General features: G+C 45.9%; 1 protein-coding gene across 1 annotated transcript in view; it reads left to right on the forward strand.

Annotated features, from left to right (window-relative positions):
• Positions 1 to 10914: 10914 nt before the first annotated feature.
• Positions 10915 to 21048, forward strand: part of ELF5 (E74 like ETS transcription factor 5) — a 30098-nt gene continuing 19964 nt past the window's right edge. The window contains exons 1-2 of the mRNA XM_065944733.1: positions 10915 to 11143; positions 15891 to 16015. Of these exons, the coding sequence (XP_065800805.1) occupies positions 15895 to 16015 (121 nt within the window). The 5' untranslated portion in view covers positions 10915 to 11143; positions 15891 to 15894. The remainder of the gene's footprint in view (positions 11144 to 15890; positions 16016 to 21048) is intronic.

A 21048-nucleotide genomic window follows, 5' to 3' on the forward strand; every position in this document is an offset into this window, starting at 1 on the left:
TCTGTATATATAACTGAATCACTTTTCTGTTCATCTGAAACTAACATAGCACTGAAAACCAACTATACTTCAATACAAAATAAAAATTAAAAAAGGAAAAGAAATAAAATGTTCAGCCAACTCCCATATTTCATATTGGTTCTTTGGATCCAAAGGATAACCGTTGACTCAGAATGAAACTGAATCCTACCTACCTGCTTTTATACTTTGAGAGGAATTAAAACATCATTTCACGAAAAGAGATGAGGGCAAGTGATGTCCAGGACCAAACAAGACACTTGTCTTCTCTTTAACTCCAACAGCTCAGTGATAACTTTCTCAAATGTGGACCCTAGACAAACACGTTGGGGAGTGACAAATGCCTCATTGGAACGTCCCCGGGTTTGCAAGTTCAAGGCACAAACCAGTCAACATTGATGTGAAATCCTCAGTGAGGCCAAACAGCTTCCCAAATTTGAAGGCTCACCCCTCAGATTTATAAGTAAGTACCAGAATTGTTGGATTCCAGTTAGCATATGATGACACACTCTGGAATAAGGTGATAAATCAGAAAAGTTCATAACAATGAAAGACTGAAATTTTGTAAAAGCACAATGCCTGAGTTCTTACACCATCCTGTGTTTACAACTGAGACTGTTTCTCTAATGAGTCTCCAACAAAACCAAACTCAGGAAATTTCAGAGTGCAGTCCAGACCTTTGTACTTTTCAATGGCAAATTAAATTGTGGGAGATCATAGAAGATTGCAAGAAAACAAGTTAAGAAAGCAATATTAGTTTAAAATGAGTGGAAGAAGAAAACCCAGCAGTAACCTCCATAAGAAATACAGTGTAATCCTGGGAAAACTCACGGACAGAGTAAGAGAAAAATCAAAGTTGTTGACCAAGCATCATCGCTGACCTGCAAAAATCTGACCCTGAAGAGCAGACAAAATCTGAGACCTCCTCAAATTCAAAACCCCTCATCAACTAGCCAGAGACTCCTGCTAGTTCATAGTGGTTGATGTCCCAGGTGCCTCCAGGACTGCCGTGTGGTGGCATGTGTTAGACTTGAGCCAGCCTTCCATGAGCTCCTGGGCCATCCCAAGCTCATTCTCCCTGCACACACCTCTTGTTTGAAAGGGCCTGTCCTTCTGGCCATCCCAGACACCACAGAGCATGGTGGACCATGGTCCAAGCTCTGAATCAGGCAATGGGACCCTGGCTCTGCTGCTTGTTAGCTATATGACCTCGGGCAAATTCCTGAAGCTCTTTGAGCCTCAGTTTCCCCTTCTGTAAAATGGGGATAATAACAGGCCCAACTTCTATATTTGTTGTACTTGGCACATAATAAGCAACCATTTTTAGCAAGTCGTTCCAATTTTCCATAACCCAACTCACATGCCACATCCCACAAGAAGCGTTTTCTGACTATTTCAGCCCTTATTGACCTCCTGCTCCCTGAAGTCCTACAGTCCCTAACTCAGAATTAGACTTGGGCTTCTATACTAGCTCTAAATGTCTCTTTTTGAATTCTCTGCTAAAGTGTTTGTTACTTGAAGGATGCAACTAATCTTGCTTTTTTTTTTTAATATTCCTGAAAATACTGGCCTATTATATATTTTTTAATTACTATATTTACCAAGTTCACATTTTAACATTTCTGAAATCAGGATAAGCTTTACCATCTACCTATACATTTAATAAAATGTTTTCTGCCCCCAAAGTTTACCTAAATCAGTGTCGTCTATTATAATCAACAGCATCTTAGAAATAAGATTTGCTTGACTAATAAAGAGCAGATCTACATGGATCCACAACAGATTTCCCCTAGCATCCCCCCTCATGCCAGCCTCCATCCTCATAGCCACCATCGCCCCCCAGTCCCTTGACCATAGACACGATTTTTGATGACAGCTGACAGAAGAGTTCAGTGTGGAGACATGGATATCAGTGTGAAGACATGCAACATCAAACGACATGTGTGGTCATTCCTACCGACGGATGAGGAAACTGAAGTTCAGATAAATTCAGCCAGCAAGTGTCAATTCACCTGTAGGAAGATTAAGTCTTCAATGATTGACTGACCGATCATCTGATGATAGGCTGTCATTAATGTGGCTCCTGAGTTAACGAAGTGAATGAGCCATAGCTGAAGGGACTGGTCCATTCAATACCAGTCAATGGCAGCACCGTCAGCACCACACCATCCTCCAACCAACATCATGAACTGGCCACAGGAGTCAACAGCATCCATTCTTTGAACTGTCGTCCCCAGCAATTCTCTCAGGAAGCAAGCTCATGCCCGCCAGCAGACTGATGTTTGGTAGGAAAGCAGCTAAAGAAAACACTCTTTAAGAATTCTCCCTGTGAGAAGGCTTCCCTTAGCTGGACCTCTCAGACGCATTCAATGTATAGCCATTATGGCTTCAGATTCAGCTGCTGCTGCTGCTGCTAAGTCACGTCAGTCGTGTCCAACTCTGCACGACCCCATAGACGGCAGCCCACCAGGCTCCCATCCCTGGGATTCTCCAGGCAAGAACACTGGAGTGGGTTGCCATTTCCTCCTCCAGTGCATGAAAGTGAAAAGTGAAAGTGAAGTTGCTCAGTCGTGTCCGACTCTTAGAGACCCCATGTACTGCAGCCTACCAGGCTCCTCCGCCCATGGGATTTCCCAGGCAAGAGTACTGGAGTGGGGTGCCATTGCCTTCTCCCCAGATTTAGCGGGGTTCACCTAAAACATAGCACCGAGCTAGGTGGCACTAGCAGTAAAGAACTCCTGCCAATGCAGGAGAGGTAAGAGATGCAGGATCACTCCCTGAGAAAGATCCCCTAGAGGAGGGCATGGCAACCCACTCCAGTATTCTCACCTGTAGAATCCCATGGACAGAGGAGCCTGGTGGGCTACAGTCCATGGGGTCGCAGAGTCGGACATGACTAAAGCAACTCAGCATGCTCTGCTGTTTCATAAACATTACCATAATTCAACCTTAAAATGACAACATCAGTATACCTACCCTCAGTTTCATTATGCTTCAGCCAGTCATTGTCTTTGCTATTGTTTAACCTCCACGATGCCTTCTGTGGTGGAAATCACACAAAGATCCATTTCTTCCATGAGGCTCATAGCCATGGAAGGATTATCAAGGGAGCTACCTCTCTGCTGCTCTCTGCTGAGTTGGGAATGGACAGCATGAAGAGCTAGAAGATGAGCTGGATATAGGAGACTGGGGAAAGACAACCAAAGAGGAAATAAAGCCAATACACAACCAGCAACAAGAGTTGCTTCAGCACTTATTTGTGCTTAAATCCATCCTGGGTGTTTCCGTGGACAATAGGTTTATAATCCTTATCCTTGATTTTGATCTCAGCAACCTGAGACGCCTAAGAAATTGATATCAGGACTTCCCTTGTAGTCCAGTGGTTAAGACTCCTCCTTCCAATGCAGAGGATGCAGGTTCGATCACTGGTCAGGGAACTAAGATCCCACATGCTGCAGGGCAACTAAGCAGGCATACTGCAACAAGATAAACCACAACAAAGACCCAGCACAGCCCCCCCCAAAAAAAAATTGTCTCCACAACTTAGCTTCTGCCTCCTGCAGAGGTGCCAAATGAGAGCCTAATGGGGAAGCTTGTGACTCTAGTGCCACCTATGTGCATTCTAAGTCACTCAGTTGTGACCGACTCTTTGTGACCCCATGGACTGTAGCCCACCAGGCTCCTCTTGGGATTCTCCCACATACCTAGACTCAAATCCTGCTTCATGTTCTACCAGCTGTGTGATATTGGGCAAGTCCCTTGAACTTTCTATGCCTGTTTCCTCATTAGTAAATTTTAGATAATAATAATGGTACCTTCCTCACAGGAGAGATGCAAAGATTAAATGATTTAATACATGGAGCATGCCTAGGCAATGTCTGGCAATTAGTAAATGCCAGATAAATGGTAGTGATTGTGATTATTCATTGCAGAAGGGCAACATTATCCTACTTGGCGTGGTAATCCTCAAAGGTGGGTGATCTCAATCAGCATCTACATTTCTCTCCATAGACCATAAGAGTCACCGTTCAGTGAGAACTTAATGTGCACCAGGAATCAGAGTAGGTATGTCCAGACGAGGAAACTGAAGCCTTGCAGTCTGATATCTCATCTAATGGCTCCCAGGTGGCAGGTGGCAGGAGCTTGTTATCATACATATCCACGAACAGAAAACTTTTCATTCTTAAATATTTAAACCAATAGAGTGTAGAAAATGTAATTTCTCCAACAGTCTCTTTTCTTAAAAAAAAAAAAAAATGGTTTTAAGATAATAGAGACAGAGATCCTAATCCATAGCTCATATATTTTATCTTCACCCTGAAAATCTGTTCCTGCTAATGGCCTCATCTCTGAATTTACCTAAATGTATTTTTAACTCACTTTTGTTTTCAGCCTGTGCTGCCCCTTGGGTGATGAGGGTGACAGATTGAGGGAGAGAAAAATGACTAAAGAAATGCTGGCTCAGGTTAACCATAGTCAGGGTCGAGAAAAATAAGGTAACCCATTACATCTAGTGAAAAGAACTGGGTAGGAACCACCAGCCTTATGTCAGGAGGCTTGCCTTTTAATGCACTCCCATGATACATGCATGTATTGAGTGTCTTCTTTGTCCCAAGAACCATACTAGACACCAGAGAATCAAGGAGGTAACCGAATTTCTAGTCTACTCTGAGAGACAGAATGTGCATGCAACAGTCATGAGACTCAGGGATCTTAAACCAACCGAGAGGGAAGGACCCCCTCTGAGACCAGACCCCCTCTGAGACCAACTTGAACTCTCATGTCTACACTGTGGTTTTAACAGTGAGCAGCCTTGAGTTCAACCCAGGCTTGGCCACTGCCCAGCTGGGTGACACCCAACAAGCCTGGCAACTCTGATTCTTCAGCCTTTAAAAGAACATAGTCATAGCTACTTCCCAGGATTACAGTGAAAAATAACCACGGGACAACAGGTGAGCGGTTCTAGAACAATTCTTGGCATGTGGTAGATTCCCTCCTCCTGTCCCCCCTCAACCACCCCAGGAGCACCCAGGGACCGGTTAGCATGGTGGTTAAGAGGATGGGTTCTGGAGGCAGAAAATACTGCTCTGCCACTTACTAGCTGTGTGACCATGGGCAAGTTACTTCACTTCTCTATGCCTCAGTTCCTTCATCTGTAAAATGGGGATAATAAGTACAATCCTGATCAGAGAGTTATGAGAATTTAAAGTAGTGAATGTATTAAAAGATAAGGCACATGAAAGTTATCAAGTGTCTATTTGAGCAAACATCAATTCCAATCCAGCATCACCAAACTGCAAGTGATTAGGAGTTAGGAGCACTCCAACAACAAGAGCCAGGGGAGTGACTTTTTTTCTTCTTCTATTTTCTGGTCACACCATGTGGCATGAGGGATCTTAGTTCCCCGACCAGGAATCCAACCTGTGCCCCCTGCAGTGGAAGCACCCTGTCTTAACCATTGGACCACCAGGGAAGTCCCGGGAATGGCTTTTATAGTGCAGACATGGAAGAAAGCAAGGTAATTATTTGATTGGCTTTAGCTTAAGCAGTTGCTTTATCTGGGAAATCTTAGTTGGCTGTCTGTGATCCGTTGTTTTGAATTTCTTTTTTTTGGACCTGAGTGCGTTTACAATCAACTTTGGCCAAGGCGTCAGTTTGCTTGTGTAGGCTAACCGGGGATTAAAGGAACCCCAATCAAACAGCCCCCTTGTTTAATTACTTTAACAAATGTAACAGGCCAGCATGTACATAGGGTCTTCCGTGGTGGCTCAGAGGTAAAGAGTGTATGCAATGCTGAAGACACAGGAGACATGAGCTCTATCCATGGGTTGTGAAGATCCCCTGGAGGAGGGCATGGCAACCCACTCCAGTATTCCTGCCTGGAGAATCCCTTGGACAGAGAGGAGCCTGGTGGGCTACAATCCTTAGGGTGACAAAGAATCAGACACGACTGAACACATGCACACACAGCCCGTAGAAAACAGAGTTCATTCTAGGGCTCTCACCTCTTCTCAACTTTTAATTCATTTAGTTCACCCAACACCCTACAAGGGGTGCATTCTTTTCCCCCCACTTTACACATGAGGAAACTAGGTTGTAAGGAATTTAAGGAAGTTTCCCAGACTCACTCAGCCAGAAAATGGCAAAGTCAAGATTCAAACCTATAAAGTCTCTCTGCAGAATCCAGGCTTAGGAATTTCACTGGTGGTCCAGGGGTTAAGACTTCACCTTCCAATGCAGGGGGTATGGGTTCGATCCTTGGCTGGGAAACTAAGATGCCACATGCCTCATGGCCAAAAATACAAAACATAAAACAGAAGCAATATTGTAACAATTTCCATTAAAAAAAAAAAAAAAAACTTTAAAAATGATCCACATCAAAAAATCTTTTTAAAAAATAGATTCCAGGCTTAGTCACTCTATGGCTCTTGTAAGCCTAATTCATGCTACCTGTATTGCTATGTGGTTGAGACAGCAGAGGGAGGATGGGCTGGAAAGTCTAAAATGCCTCATTCCTTCGGTCCTCCTCTGACATTCAAATACAGGTTTTATGAGCTTAGTGTTTGATATCATTCAAGATCTCCACTCCAATCAAATTTAGGTTCAGTGTGATAGTTAGATTTAATTAGAGTCAAATTCCTCTTTTATTTTGGTTTTATCTTAATCACCCCTTTTATTCACTAGCCCAGAAGCTTGTAATTTCCCACACGGGCACCCAGATATGCTGTATTACACACTCGGGACCAGGAGACAAACAGTTTGCTGTCATACACGTTTACTGCCAGAAACTTTTCACTCTGAAAGAGCTGAGCCAAGACAGCAAAGAAACAAATGTAATTTCTCCAAAGACTCTTTTCTAAAAACAATATCATAATATGATGTTTTCCATGAAACTCTCTCCGCTAAGAAGAACATGTGTGGGCAGATATAAACATAAGGAGACTTTCCGAGACTAGTGACAAGATGAGAAAGTACTCAACAGAGGGAAACAGTGTGTATGACCAACCAGATCGCCTAGACGCAGAGGAGAAAGAGGCAAACCACAGAACTTTAAAGCTTAAAGGAATCTCAATGACCACCTAATCCCATTCTCTGCAAACTCTTTTCAAGTGCGGATTCTTTTGTTCAAGAGAAATCTTATCCTGAAGATTGATATAAAAGCCGAGATGCTCTTACTGAACCAGGGAGGAGCCGCCTGGAGCCTAACCCATTCTGATCCCATTCTCTCACCGCCCCCACCACCACCCAGCGGCTCTTATGAGGGCTCCAGGGAACCCCAGGGTTCCTCAGAGCACAGTTTGAAAATCGCTATTCTAACCCCACCTCCTCCTTCTACCATCAGGGAATATAAAGCCCAGAGAAGCTACCTGACGTGCCTGAGGTTACAGAGCAAGTCAGAATCCTCGGCAATCCTCTTATCTTCCTTCAACAACTTTTCCATGATGACGCTTGAGTCCTCGCATGAACTGCCTTTTGTCTCCCCAGACTGTGTGTGTGTTTGCACCCATGCCTGGTGTTCCCAAGAAAACCTAACAAACCAGTCCCTGCTTTCACTCTGAAGCTTAGAGTCTGCAGTTTGGACACAGGTCTCGGCTGCTCAGGAGAGCTGGAAGCACGGGGCAGAAAGGCAGGGGGCCATCAGCGCTGTCCTGCAGGTGACCGGGGACTTCTGTTTTTAGCCTAACTTGGGTCCAGTTTCTGCTCTCATAGGGATGCAGGTAGTTCTCACAAAGACACCTGAGAGCTGGCGTCCAAGTCAGACCCCAGCCCAGTAGCTGTGGTCACCTGACTGAGCCCCTAACCCTCTTCCTTTCTCCATCTGTAAAGGGGAAGGTGAGGGAAAATTCCACCACGCGGCACCTTATGTCCCAAGAGGTTAGAAGTTGAGTAAGTTAATGTGTCCGATGGCCGGTTACGCTGTGGGTGAAAAAGTAGAAGCAAGGACCCAACATTGGTTCTACAAACTGGCTGCTCCTTTCAATCTGCTGGGAAGGCATGAGTTTACAGGAAGTGGTGGAGAAGGGCTTTCTGATTAACGTGCTCTGTCAAAGAAAACACTATAATCAGAATGAAACAAAGAGCTCACGCGGTGCTTCACTCGCAGGACCTCATATGAGGGTAGTTCCTGTTATTTGCATTAGAGTGACTTAAGTTATTAACTAACTAGTTCAGTGGTTCAAGGTGACATGACTAGAAAATGATGCACCTAGATCTGAATTCAGTCATCTGACTGCAAAAAAAAGGAAAAAATCGTCTAACTGCAAAGTCCGTGTTCTTAACCACTGCCCTGTCCTACCCTTCCACCTGACTGCTGGGGGTAGGGGAGGGGGAGGACGACGGGATACACAGGAGGAGGACTCCGCTGGGGCTGCAGAGATGGGCACCACGGCTAGATTCCTGTTTCCCCTCCAGTTTGCCCAAAAGAGAGTTCCCAGCTAACGCAGGATCCAGCAAAGCTCCCAGAGGCGAGAACTCTCAGCTTGTTTACTGACTCCCCGGGTGGGGAGCGGGGGAGCCGGGGTGGGGGGTGAGCTGGGCACAAAAGCAGGATAAAGGTAAACTTTCTGTGTGTGAGAACCGTTCCCCCTCCAAGGAGCCGTGTCACACTCTATGTCACCGTCATCAAAGGGGTTGTGCATAAACCTGAAAAACCAAACGGACCTGTCTGTAGGTGTTACTTATATCACAAGGCTACAGGTGCCTGTATTTCCACCGTACGCCGGTGCTGGGAGTGCCTGCCTTCTCTTGCCTTGAAAGCCTCCTTTTTGGACCCAGCACCGCCGTTCTCACGTAAGCACCTTTTCTTTGCTCTTTTGGATAAATCATAAGGGGCGTCAGGGCTTCGTGGCTCTGGTGGGGGGCCTGGGTCTGTGGGTCTGTCCCCAGCTCCAGATGGCCAGGCCTCCTGCCACGTCCATCAGTCACAGTACCTCCCCGGAGCTGTTTGACTGGGATTTAACTGCTGGCCTGAGAAAGACGTTTTTGCTTCCTCAGGCTGCGTAGCCACCCAACTCCTTCGTGGCAGCCCCTGATCATCTGGGTCACTTGATTAAACCAAGGGGAACTCATGGAGAATGCATACGGGCACGCCATTCTCTACCCTTCTTCAAGCTAACCTGAGGAAGGGAAGCTGGATTTTACACCAAAAAATATTCAGCTTCAAGAAAAGCCCACCTCCTGCTGCCTAAGTGCCTCCTTTTCCCCATTGGCCTGCTCATGGAGCACCCCACCCCCCCCTTGAAACAGGAAAAATAGTTGCCTTATTACAGTTTGGGGCATATTTCAGGAGATTGCTGAACATAATAGCTTAAAGGAAACCCGTTCTGCACTCTCACACCTCCTCAGTATAGAATGCTTCCAGAAAAGCAATGGTTAGGCTTTTTCCACTGTATTCTCAGACCTTTTCAGACTCTGCACTACGTGAGGTTCTTGAGCGTTCGCCCCCTGCTGGCAAACTGGTGTAGCACATGCTGCCTTCTCCGGCAGGAGTTGAGGACCCTCGTTCATTCTGATGTGCTGAGAATTCTACAAATTGGAAAGGCTGTCAGAGGTCATTAGGGGCAATGATCCCTAATTATCTTTACAGGGGAGGAAACTGAAGCCTAGCAAGGTAAAGTGATTCAGGGACAGCTTCATGTTTTAGTCTAAAGACCCAGGAGAAGAAGTTCTTTGCCCTTCTGAGTGAAAGCTTAATTCTTTTGTCCTCATGTTCTCTGTTAGAGGGTTTCTTGGTGATTCAAAGTGTTCTTGGTAAGAGTTTTCACAGATTGGTTGTCTGATTTTCTCAGAAGCTTTTCTCACCTAAGTAGCAACCTTTAGAATATTGATGACAATTGATTCCCCCATCCCCTGCTGGGATGGACATATGTGTTATGCCCGCTCATCTATATATATTATCTAATTTTATTAAATCTTTGGGTTATCCTGAGTACTGCATGTTAAAATCTCCATTTGAGAGATGAGCTCAGAGAGAGTCATGGATTTTGACCCAACACACCTTATGTGAAACAAAAATAAAGAATAAAACCAAAATTTCAGCAGGCTGAGTAGTAAGAAATGTGTCCCACATCCCTTTCCTTGTGGGTGGCAGAGGTAGAATTTAAATCCCAATGGATTCAACCCAGCTTCCCAGGTAGCTCAGTGGGTAAAGAATCCACCTGCAATGCAGGAGCTGCAGGAGATGCAGGTTCCATCCCTAAGGTGGGAAGATCCCCTGGAGAAGGGCATGGAAACCCACTCCAGTATTCTTGCCTGGAGGATCTCATGGACTGAGGAGCTTGGCAGACTCCAGTCCACAGCATTGCAGAGTCTGGACAAGAGTGAAGCGACTGAGCACACGTACATGGGTTTAACCCAAACCCAACGAGCTTTGTATGGGAGCCCATGGTAAACTATTCGGCACAACCCCTATGAGTCTATGCGGCACCTTCAGAAAAACAACTAAAAAGTAAACAAACTCGCAAACTTCTGATACAAGCCAAAGGAAGATGAGGAATCACTCGGCAAGACAACAGCAAAGCAGTCTCATAGCTGCTCTGGTTTTTCCCAGAAGAGCAAACACTTAAGCACCCAGCCCACAATCCTTTAGCAGAAGGCATTGAAATAGTTCAACCAATGGGTTTTCTTCCATGAGTTTCTTCTGAGGGAAGTCCAAAAGGTAGGACGTGGACCCTGCCTTGCCTCTAGGGCTCGGGACCTGGTGGGCATTGGGGTATCCCTGGGACTTTAGAGGAGGAAAAGCATTATTCTTCCCAGAGAGATGGCCCCAATGGTGGGATCAAGAAAGGCCCTCCCTAGCCCCCTTTACCATGGTTTACACCTTCACAGCCCGTTCTGCACGGTGATGCTTTGGTGCATAAAAAGCCAATGTGTAGGTGCTTAACTGGGTGAATTTCTGGTCACATGCCCAGAGTGAAGTTGATGATCTCTGCCAGGGTCAGGAAGGAATTTTCCTCGTCTGGCAGACTGGCCAAGGCTGGGTGGTTTGCGCCTTCCGCTCTCTCTGGAAGGCTGAACAGAGGTGCCATGGACACCACACCTGTGACTGCCGCCTCTGACTCGTGTGAGGGCAAGAAGCCCACAGGCCTGTCTCTCTGACTGTGTGGACCCTCCCGGTGCACCCTTGGTGAGTGAACCAAACTCTCAGAAGGGTTAGGAAGCCCCTGGAGGCACCAGGGACCTGAGCGTCCATGCCATTCCCAAAGGTCCAGCCAGCCTTTCTCGGGCATGGAAGAGAACCCACTTGATTCTCCCGTCTTGTGCTGAAAGCGCTTGATTCTTTCCTACTTACTAGGCAGCTAAAGTGCTGACTACACTTTGGGGAGACTGAATTCCACCACCATGGGTCTGTAGACGGGCAATGAGTGAGGGTTCAGAATACTTAAGAGGTCTGGCTACCCCAGGCAAAGAATGTCCAGAGGTCACAGCTGAAAGTGGGTATGGGAGGAAAAGGAGAAGAGAAAATCAGGGGAATTTTCTAGAGCTAAAAGTTTCGTCTCTGTATGATTGAATTGTACTCCAATTTAGTGAGTGTACTTGACTGCAATATGCAACTATAACCATCATATATGCCTATGTATATGCATGCACGTGTGTGGCTGTGTCAGCCAAATTGGGTGGGTTCCTGAAGACAATCACGCAGCTAGGGTATGTATTAGAGTCCATCTCATTGTTGTGTTCATGCAGATGATGAAGTATTGAGGCTCCGAGAAAAGCAAGAGGCAGAATCATGACAATGCTCTTTATATGAGGACAAGTCAGCCAGCCTCTCAAAAAACAAAAATATGGGGTTACAACAGCAGGCCTAGGACCCTCCCTAGGTTTCACCTACTTGTCCTGCTGCTGACTCTAAATCTAACCCAATGCTTCTTAACATTTTTTTTCCAGTATCACCCCCTTTTTCATTCATTTCTTTTAAGAATTTTTTAAGGTGGACAATTTTTTTAATTCTTTATTGAATTCTTTGCAATATTGCTTCTGTTTTATGTTTTGGTTTTTTTGGCCGCGTATTGGGTCTTAGCTCCCCAGTCAGGGATTGAACCCACTCTCCGCTGCATTGGAAGGTGAAATCGTAACCACTGAACCACCAGAGAAGTCCCCTAGATCACTGTTTCTTAATCTTACGCCCTCCATGAAATGTTAATATCACAGATTTACCATTCATAATTTATGTACTGTGGGCTTAGTCAAAATGATGTCTAAGATTTTTTTGACCCCAAGACCAATTTTTTTTTTTATCAAATTTTCCCCTCTTTAGTCACTGTCCCCCGCCGTGGGAATACATATTCTAACTTCAGGCCTAAAACTATATATCACTGGACCTCAGTGTCCTCACTGAGAAGAGGGAACCCAAAAGCTATTGTTGCCCACCACCCTCTTCTACCTACATTAAAGAAATCCAAAGATCTAAAATCTTCAGTTATTGCAAGGACTGTAGAAGGCCTAAGAAGCTGGGCTGTTGAATACAAAGCAGCCATTATTCCTGAATTTTCACACCTAGGGCCTGCTGGTTAAGTGGCCAAGGTCTTTTGTGGAGAGTCCAAGAGTTAACAATATCCCCTCCTCCCACTGCAATAGAAAAAAGAAAAGCTGCTTCCCTTTATAAAACGCATTTTTCCACAAAGCAAAAAATACTTATAGAAGAAAAACAGCATGCTGCATACCAGAAACAGCCTTTTAAGAAAACTTAATGGATATAATTTGCCACAGAGGGAACCCCCAAAGGGAATCAGATACAGACATCACTGAGTACATCCTTGAAGAGATCACAGTGCCAGTGAGTAGGCTGGTGCAAAGAGAAAAAAAAGAAATCTTTCTAAGAGGTAAATATTGTACTGGTCAAAAAGATTCCTAATTTTTCTGCGATCAAATTCAATTTACCAAATGACTTTTGAGAGCTTTGTCAGGCAGAGATGAAGAAGCATGTTCCTACTGTTGCATCCTATATCTGGAAAATTTCTAATTAACAACGGAGACCTGGGAACTGTTCTTCACATGGAGGCCACCTCGCCTTTCTCCAAGCCCACCTGTGAAGGTCATGTCAGAGGTCTGCCACCCTCTTCTCCCATTTTCTGAGCCTCTGATCCAGAGGGGTAGGGGTATTTTTACCTTGAACCGTCACTTAGGAGAACTTTTCTGGGGTCAAGTCCAGAAAGCAGAAAGGGCTTTGGGCTCCCACCAAGCCTCTCCTCCCCCCCATAACCTCCCACCCCCATCCCTCCTCATCCAGCCACCTGCTCAGGGATATAAAAACAGTCAATCCGTGGGAAAATCAGAGTCCAGACCCAGGCAGCCTTGACCTCTGTTTGATACGGCTCCCACGGGGAGATCCAGGAACATGATAATCTGCTGGGTACGTTAACCCTCTCCGGGAATCAGGAAGGAGACTTCCTAGTGAGGCCTGGCAACTTTCCAGCGATGCCCGGGGAGGGTGCCTACACGTGAGGATCTGAATTCAGTTATTTCTCTGTCTGGAGCAGAGTTCTTGTGCATCTCTGAGAGTGATGATGGTGACAGGTTTGCAAACATCCCCAAAGAACTGATCTCCGGTTGTGGAGCCACACAGTCCCTGACCCGCTAGGGATCGAGATCCTCTTTGTCGTGGTAGTGGGCCTGGGATATGCCTGTGAGCGGATGAGGCTGCGACTGTTTGTAGAAAGGAAAGCAGATGGGTTGAAAATTGGAAAAAAAAACTTAATTCCCTACACTGTAGGGTATGTGACTTGGACAAAGTTTCACAGATTTCTTGGGCCGTAATTTTCACAACTGTAAAATGTCTGGATGCGGGAAAAGACTGGACTGACATTAATTTCCAACACGGCAGACCACTCATGATACGTGATATAAGCCCAGTCATGGGTAGGCAGACAGTTTCTTGAAGCACCAGACAGTAAATATTTTAGAATTTGCAGGCCTAAAGGCGAAATCAAGTACATTATGTACGTATTATATAACCATTTAATATGTAATCATTTAAAAATCTAAAGTCATTTTTATCTGTGAGCCATTCAAAAACAGGTGGTGGACTAGACTGTGCCTGTAGGTTGTGCCTAGACCCTCTGATCTAGGTGATGCATGGATGACTAATTTTTATTTCAATGCTTATGTCTTTTTTTTTATGTATATTAAATGAATACTGGCTTTCCATTTATAGTAGTGATATAAAGTTTTCCTTTTAAGTAAATGCACTTATGTTAAACAATAAGGGAGGTGATTTTTTTTAATAAATTAACTTATCATGGGGCAGGCAAATGACTACAGTTTGGGAAGCACTGGACTAGGTGATTTATAAGTTCCTGACCATCTTAAAATTCCACGCACTTAATAACCCAAGACCTGGAATCTAGTCTTTGCTTTGCCACTTCCTGGCTGTGTGATCTTGAGCTGCCGTGTCCTCCTTGCTGAAGGGGTAGAACCAAGTATCTCGCCAATATTATTGCAATAATAATAAGAGAATTTGGGTGAACAGATTTTTCTAATTCACCAAGAATGAATGTTTTTTTCTGAACTGTGGGAATATGGAAAACAGCAAAGGGAAATTTGAAAGAGGAGAGTAATGTGGGCAAGAATGCTTGCCCCTTCTTTTCTATCCCCTCTCCAACCTCAATCAGACATCTTTTCCCAAAGCTTCCCACTTGCTGGTGTGCAGAGCAACTAGGATCATGACTTCTTAACTAGACCAACCTGAGTTGTCATTCAAACTCTATCACCTACCACCTGGGTGGTATGGGGTGTGTCATCTGGAATCTCAGAGCTGCCATCCCTCATCTATAAGACAGAACACCTACCAGACCCTGACTCAGAAGTGGTTGTTCTGGGGACACCACGAATAATAAACTTAAACTGCTCAGCCCCCAGGACACTCAGTGAAGCAAATGTGTTGCAGTGATCACAAGTCCCCACTCTCTTATCCAAAACCCTGGGGTGGGACGTGCTGCAGAATTCAGAATTCTTCAAGTGTCAGGAAGCGACCCAGGGTATATATTGCGGAGCACAGATTACTCCTCTCAAGGTATTGCCTGCTTGGACTACCTAAATGCATCAATATTTTCTGCAGTGTATCATATGAATATTCTTCAAGTAGAACAAATGAAACTATAGCTATAGATATAAAACTCTATGGCATACTATAGTTACATATGTTTAATAAATGTATGGTTTAGTTTACATACATATATAGAAGTAAGATATAATTATATATAAAACTTTTATAACAATCAATTCAGGACTGCTTTTGCTGGGAAATACGTTGGCGCCAAACACATACAAATATACTTTCTGTTTCAGAGCTTTCAGATTTCAGAATTGTAGATTCGTGTTTGTGGGCATATTCACTTATAGTAATTCTTGCCCTGTTTTCAGAAGTATATTTTTAGACATTATAATCCAGAGTTCAGGGGCCAGGTGAGAGAGAACAGGAAAAGTAAAGAACAAGGCATTATTGAACAACTAAAGCCTTCATCCTCAAATCCCAGCTTTGCCACTTACTGGCCTTGTTACCTGCGCGATTGTCTCAACCTCTCTGCCTCAGTTTTCTCATCTATAAAATGGGGATGGACACACAAACCTCACAGGACGTGGCAAGGATTAAATAATGTCACCGTGGAAGGTACTTAGAGGAGTGCCCGGCTCCTGGGAGGCTGCATGTTGATGTTTGCTGTCATAATTAAAAGCCAAGCATAGGGACTTCCCTGGCAGTCCAGTGGTTAAGACGCTATGCTTCTACTACATGGGGCATGGGTTCAATCCCCAGGTGGGGAACTAAGATCCCTTATGCCAGTGATGCAGTCAAAAATAAATAAACAAGTGTTGCCCTGCTGGGGTCGCCTGCAGCGTGGCTTGCCGCCTCCTCACAGCCTCTTCTGCTGTTACAGGGTGATGTTGGACTCAGTGACACACAGCACCTTCCTGCCCAACACGTCCTTCTGCGACCCCCTGATGTCGTGGACTGACCTATTCAGCAATGAAGAGTATTACCCCACCTTTGAGCATCAGACAGGTGTGTATGACTGGAGAAGCCCATCTCAGCTGGGACAGGCTGGGGCAGGAGATGGTGCTGGCCTCAGGCGGGCGGGAAGGCCATAATGGCCTGAAAAGGCCAGCTCTCACCAGTATTCAGGACAGAGGGTTGCCAGAGTCCGAGGCAGGGGGACGAGCCACTTCTGTACAGAAGAAAGCCCTGGAATCCTCACTGTAACCTCTTCCCAACTCTGTGGCCTTGGGAAACTCCACTAATCTCTCTGAGCTTATTTTGCTAATGGGTAAAATGGAGATAACATCAATCTCCTGGAGCAATTATATTTAAACAAAATAGTAGAAACCCTTAGGCCGAAGCCTAGGACATTGTGATTGCTTGAGCAACCTGGCTTTAGCCAACATTTGCTAAATACTTACTAGCTGTGCCCCAGACCCTGTGCCAAACACCCATCTCATCCTTACAGAAACCCTAAGAGAAATTAGTAACTATTATTCCCATTTTATAGATGAAGAAACTGAGGCACAGAGAGGTTTTTATGACCCACCCGAGGTCTAACAGTTAACGAAGTCTCCTGCACATTGACTTGAGTTCTGTGCCCTTAACTATCCTACAAGGTCAACTTACAAATGATGGAATGCTGTGGTTATCAGTATTAATATTATAGCTATTCTCTGAACTTTTATTTACTTATCCCTAGAGCAGGAAAGAGGAGTTCTATAAGGATCAAGAAAGCCAAACTGTGAAATATATAACCTGGCAACCAAGGAAGTGCTCAGTAAACAGGGGTCCCCTCGTTGTCCCTCCAGGCCACCCTCCCCCCACATCCTCCTCCCCTAGCCCAGTTCTCACCACCTAAGAAGGAAGCACGGGGCCTTGTGCAGGCCATAAGCCAAAGCGAGGCCAGCTGAGCTTTGCCCCAGAAACCCTCTGAGGGCCTCTATCCCAAGGTGCCGGGTGACTGCACTTCACGGCAAGCCTGGCTGACTGCTGGCACAGCAGGTACACGCCCCGCGGTGGGGGTGATGCAAGCGCCGATCCAGCCCTCAGGCCTCATCACCCAGCCTTGACCCTGTGTGTTCCGGCCCAGCGGGGCTCACACTCAGGGTCAGAAAGCAAGTGGCCTCCAGGAGAGGGTGAGTCTCCGAGGACACTGTGAAATGCCCCCCCTCTAGGAGTCTCTGCCTCCAGGCCAGAAACCAGAACTGCACAGACAGACCTGAGGCCCATGCTTACACAGACCAGTCCCGCACCCTCCCCTAACCCTACACGTGACACACACGTACCGTGACATGGTTCACTCTCACCAGGGTCCAGATCATTGCACGGGGACCCGATTCATCCAGGTGCACAGGAATGTTCCTCAAGCCTAAAGAGCGCCTTGTTCCCAGAAAGACCATGAGAAATGTACTCAGTCTCTCCCTGCCCTCCCACCCTGTATTTGGTCAAGAGGCTAAATCTGCAGGAGGAAAACGGAGCTTTCCGAGTCCCCGTCTCTTCCCCGTGTGTCCCATGATGGTGGAGCCCAGCCCCACTCACACATAACCCAGACCTGCCATCCTGGGAGCCCCCTCTTCCCGCCTCTTCTACCAGGTGGTGTCAGAGTGGGATGGGAGAGGGTAACCTCAGATGCCTACCCCATGCGGTGTTCCAGGAGCTTCTGCAGTTGTCAAGAGCTCAGACTTTGGCCAAGAGTGGCCCAGCTTCTGCCATTACCAAGGGAAGGGGCTTGACCCCTGGCACTCGCATTTCAGAAGGAGCTGAGTGCTTCTGAGCTTATAAAGGTCAAGTTTGGGTGTGAAACAGTCCCCAGGGAGGACTAGGCTCCCTTGGGTCCCTACTGGTGGGAAGAATGCCCTACAGGGCCTTCTGCCTTTTTGTCTCCCAGGAGGTGACACATGGGTCTGAGTGCAAAAACCTTCTGAGAGGGATGTCTCAGGAGACAGCCAAGTTCTCCTCCAGACACTGCTCTGCCCACTTGCCACCTCAGTGGCCATCTCTTCTGAGATCCTTGCCTACCTCCTAGGAAATTCCAGCTTGAAGTCAGGGTTCTCCAAATGGCAGCTTCCTCTTTGGGTCCAAGGTCACCGGGCTGGGGCTGGCACTGACTGGCCCCGTGACCTTGGCCAGGTTTTCCCTAACATCTCTGAGATGTGTTTTCCTCAGCTAAAATAGCATCTGCCTCCCGGTGTTGGGAGGACTGACTGAGATTCCACACGTAATGTGTTTAGCAAAGTGCTGGGCATTTGGCAGGTCATCACTGCAGCCAAGACACGACCTGGAAAAACAGCTTTCTCTCTCCTTGCCTCACTTTTCATATTGAACAAAAGTGACACAGGCCTCTATCTCAACCTATCCAATTCAGAATTGTTGGCAGCTTAGACACTTTGAGACAAAAAAGAGAGGAAGGGAGAGAGAAATGGTGTGCCTGCTGGGTAAATGATGTCTATGAATGAAAAGTGCAGGGAGGAATAAGCAACATGGTCAGGAGAACCAGCTGTTTATGCCTCTTAAATGGCTCTAGCAGAGGTAGCCAAACATGCACCCTCTGTGTGTTAAGAGCTCAGGACCTGGCCTCTCTTAAAACCAGCACTTAGAGGCTGCCCTGCAGGCTGGCGAGTGGACGGTCACAGATTGCAAAATGCTCTCAAATGTCATGAGTTCACCCTGACCTTTCCTTCAGCTCTTTTAAAATAAAGAATTACAGATACTGGAAAATTTTATCCAAGGTGGAGAGTGGGGAGCTGTATATATTTCACTAGCAGGTGATATTTTTAAAAGATGATTTCTCCAATCGAGTTCCAGTAGCCAAGCATCTGATAAGTCATAGAATATCCTGACTTACCTCTACTTTCTGGAACTCTATCCTGACCCTCCACACAGCCACACACCCCTACCCTGATGGCCAAGGTGGCTGGGCCAATGTGCTTGGCTTTAGGATCTTGCTTATACTTCACAGCAGAGCTTTCTAGGTTGGGGCAGCTCTAGGGGTTCTTTGGAGGTCCCTTGGGGACCTGGAGTGACAGCTGAGAAGGACAAGCTTTAGACCCCCTCTCCATCTCCACCCTCATTTTGATTCCAAAGACAGTACAACATAGTGGGGCTTGGCTGCAGGAGCTGGGTTATACCTATATGACCTCCTCCTTGGGCTTCCCTTGTGGCTCAGCTGGTAAAGAATCTATCTGCAATGTGGGAGACCTGGGTTCAATCTCTGGGATGGAACGATCCCCTAGAGAAGGGAATGGCTACCCACTCTAGTATTCTGGCCTGAAGAATTCCATAGATTGTATAGTCCATAGGGTTGCAAGGAACCAGACACAACTGGACACAACCAGACACAACCAGACTTTCACTTTTACTTTTCACCTTGCTCGGCCACTTACTCGTGTGACCTCAAGAAGGGCTTTCACATTTCTCTGTCTTTCTTTCTTCATTTACTTTGTAAAGTAGGCTACATGATCTAGGACCTCGAGTTGAGGATGGAATGAGAAAACTCAAGAGTGTAGCAGAGTAACTGGCACGTACTAAGTGCTCAACAAATACGTTAGCTATAGGAGATTTTATGGCTTCCCTGGTGACTCAGCAGTAAAGAATCCACCTGCAATGCAGGAGGTGCAGCAGCCTCGGGTTCAGTCCCTGCATTGGGAAGATACCCTGAATGAGGGCATGGAAACCCACTCCAGTATTCTTGCCCTGGGAAATCCCATAGACAGAGGAGCCTGGCAGGCCACACTCCATGGGGCTACAAGCAGTCAGATACAACTGAAGCGACTGAGCATAAACACAAGGAGATTTTATTTGACGGGAAAAAAAAATTTATTTTAAGGTGCAAAATGCTGATCTTGGGTATTAACATCCAGATAATCAGAGAGAGAGGTGTCTGGGTTCCATTGGGGGCTTTTCTTAAGTAAGATTCCTATTCCAGGTAGAGATGTTTGAGATCAGATACCCAAGAGAGTCTAGGAATTTCTAACTCAAAACCAAATAGTGAAATATAAAATCATCAGAAAGCCTAAGGTGAGCCCTGTGGCGGTGGTCACACCCCAGGACACTCCCCAAGAGAGACCTCACTGTTGGCCACCTCTAGCCTCTCCCGCACACATCTGAGTCTTTGGGCAGCTGTGGCCTGGGCCCGCTTAGGGCCTGGTGCTCTGTCCTTTCTAACCACACGTTCATTGCCTCGGCTTTTGTACGATACCCAGCCGGCCTTCTCATCTCTTCCCCATCCAGTTTCTTACACTGCTCCAGGCTCTTTTTTTTTTTTTTTTTCCCCATCTCATGGCCTAAATCACTCCACAGGCTTAGAAGGAAAGTCAAGAAAGATTATTGGATGGGGCTAGACCAACTCTGGAGGGAAACCGGGAAGCCACATATCATTTCAGATCCCTCCTTGTAAATTCCTTCCTTTCAGGGACAAACCACAATTGACGATGCCCTGTGCTACTTAGTCCATTCACTGGCCCTCTTCAGTGCTGCTCCAGGCAAAAGACTTTCCCAATTTCCGATGCTAATAAATCATGCTAATTATGGTCCTGGTCGGCTAACTCAGGTCTCCTCTGACCCAGACTGTCTGCCTCCCTCTCACTGGGTCCTTGGGTTCCTTTGTTCTGCGTGCCCCTCAGTTAGACTGAGGCCCTGATGGAGACAGCCTCATTTCCCTGAGGACAAATGTCATCCCCAAATAATAACTAATCACAAGTGACACAGGGAATTGTTGATTTGAATTGTGATCCAGATCACTGGGCTAAATTCTTTATATCCATCATTTCTCTTCCATTTCACAGCAAGCTTCCTAAAAGATAGACACTATTAGCATTCCTGTTTTAGAGATGAAGGCAGCTGAGGTCCAGAGAGGTTAGGAAACTTTACTAGGATTGCACAGCTAACAAGTGGAGGAAATGCAATTAACATAGTGGTATGGGGTGACCCTGATATTAAGTACATGTTAATATTTAACATTAATGACATTGAATAAGCACTTACTCTCTGCCTATCCTGTTCCAAGTACTTTACATGCATTGATTCACTTAATCTTTTTAACAGCATGGAGAGGTAGA

The sequence above is a fragment of the Muntiacus reevesi genome, chromosome 9 (assembly GCF_963930625.1).
Source record: "Muntiacus reevesi chromosome 9, mMunRee1.1, whole genome shotgun sequence".
Taxonomy (NCBI): domain Eukaryota; kingdom Metazoa; phylum Chordata; class Mammalia; order Artiodactyla; family Cervidae; genus Muntiacus; species Muntiacus reevesi.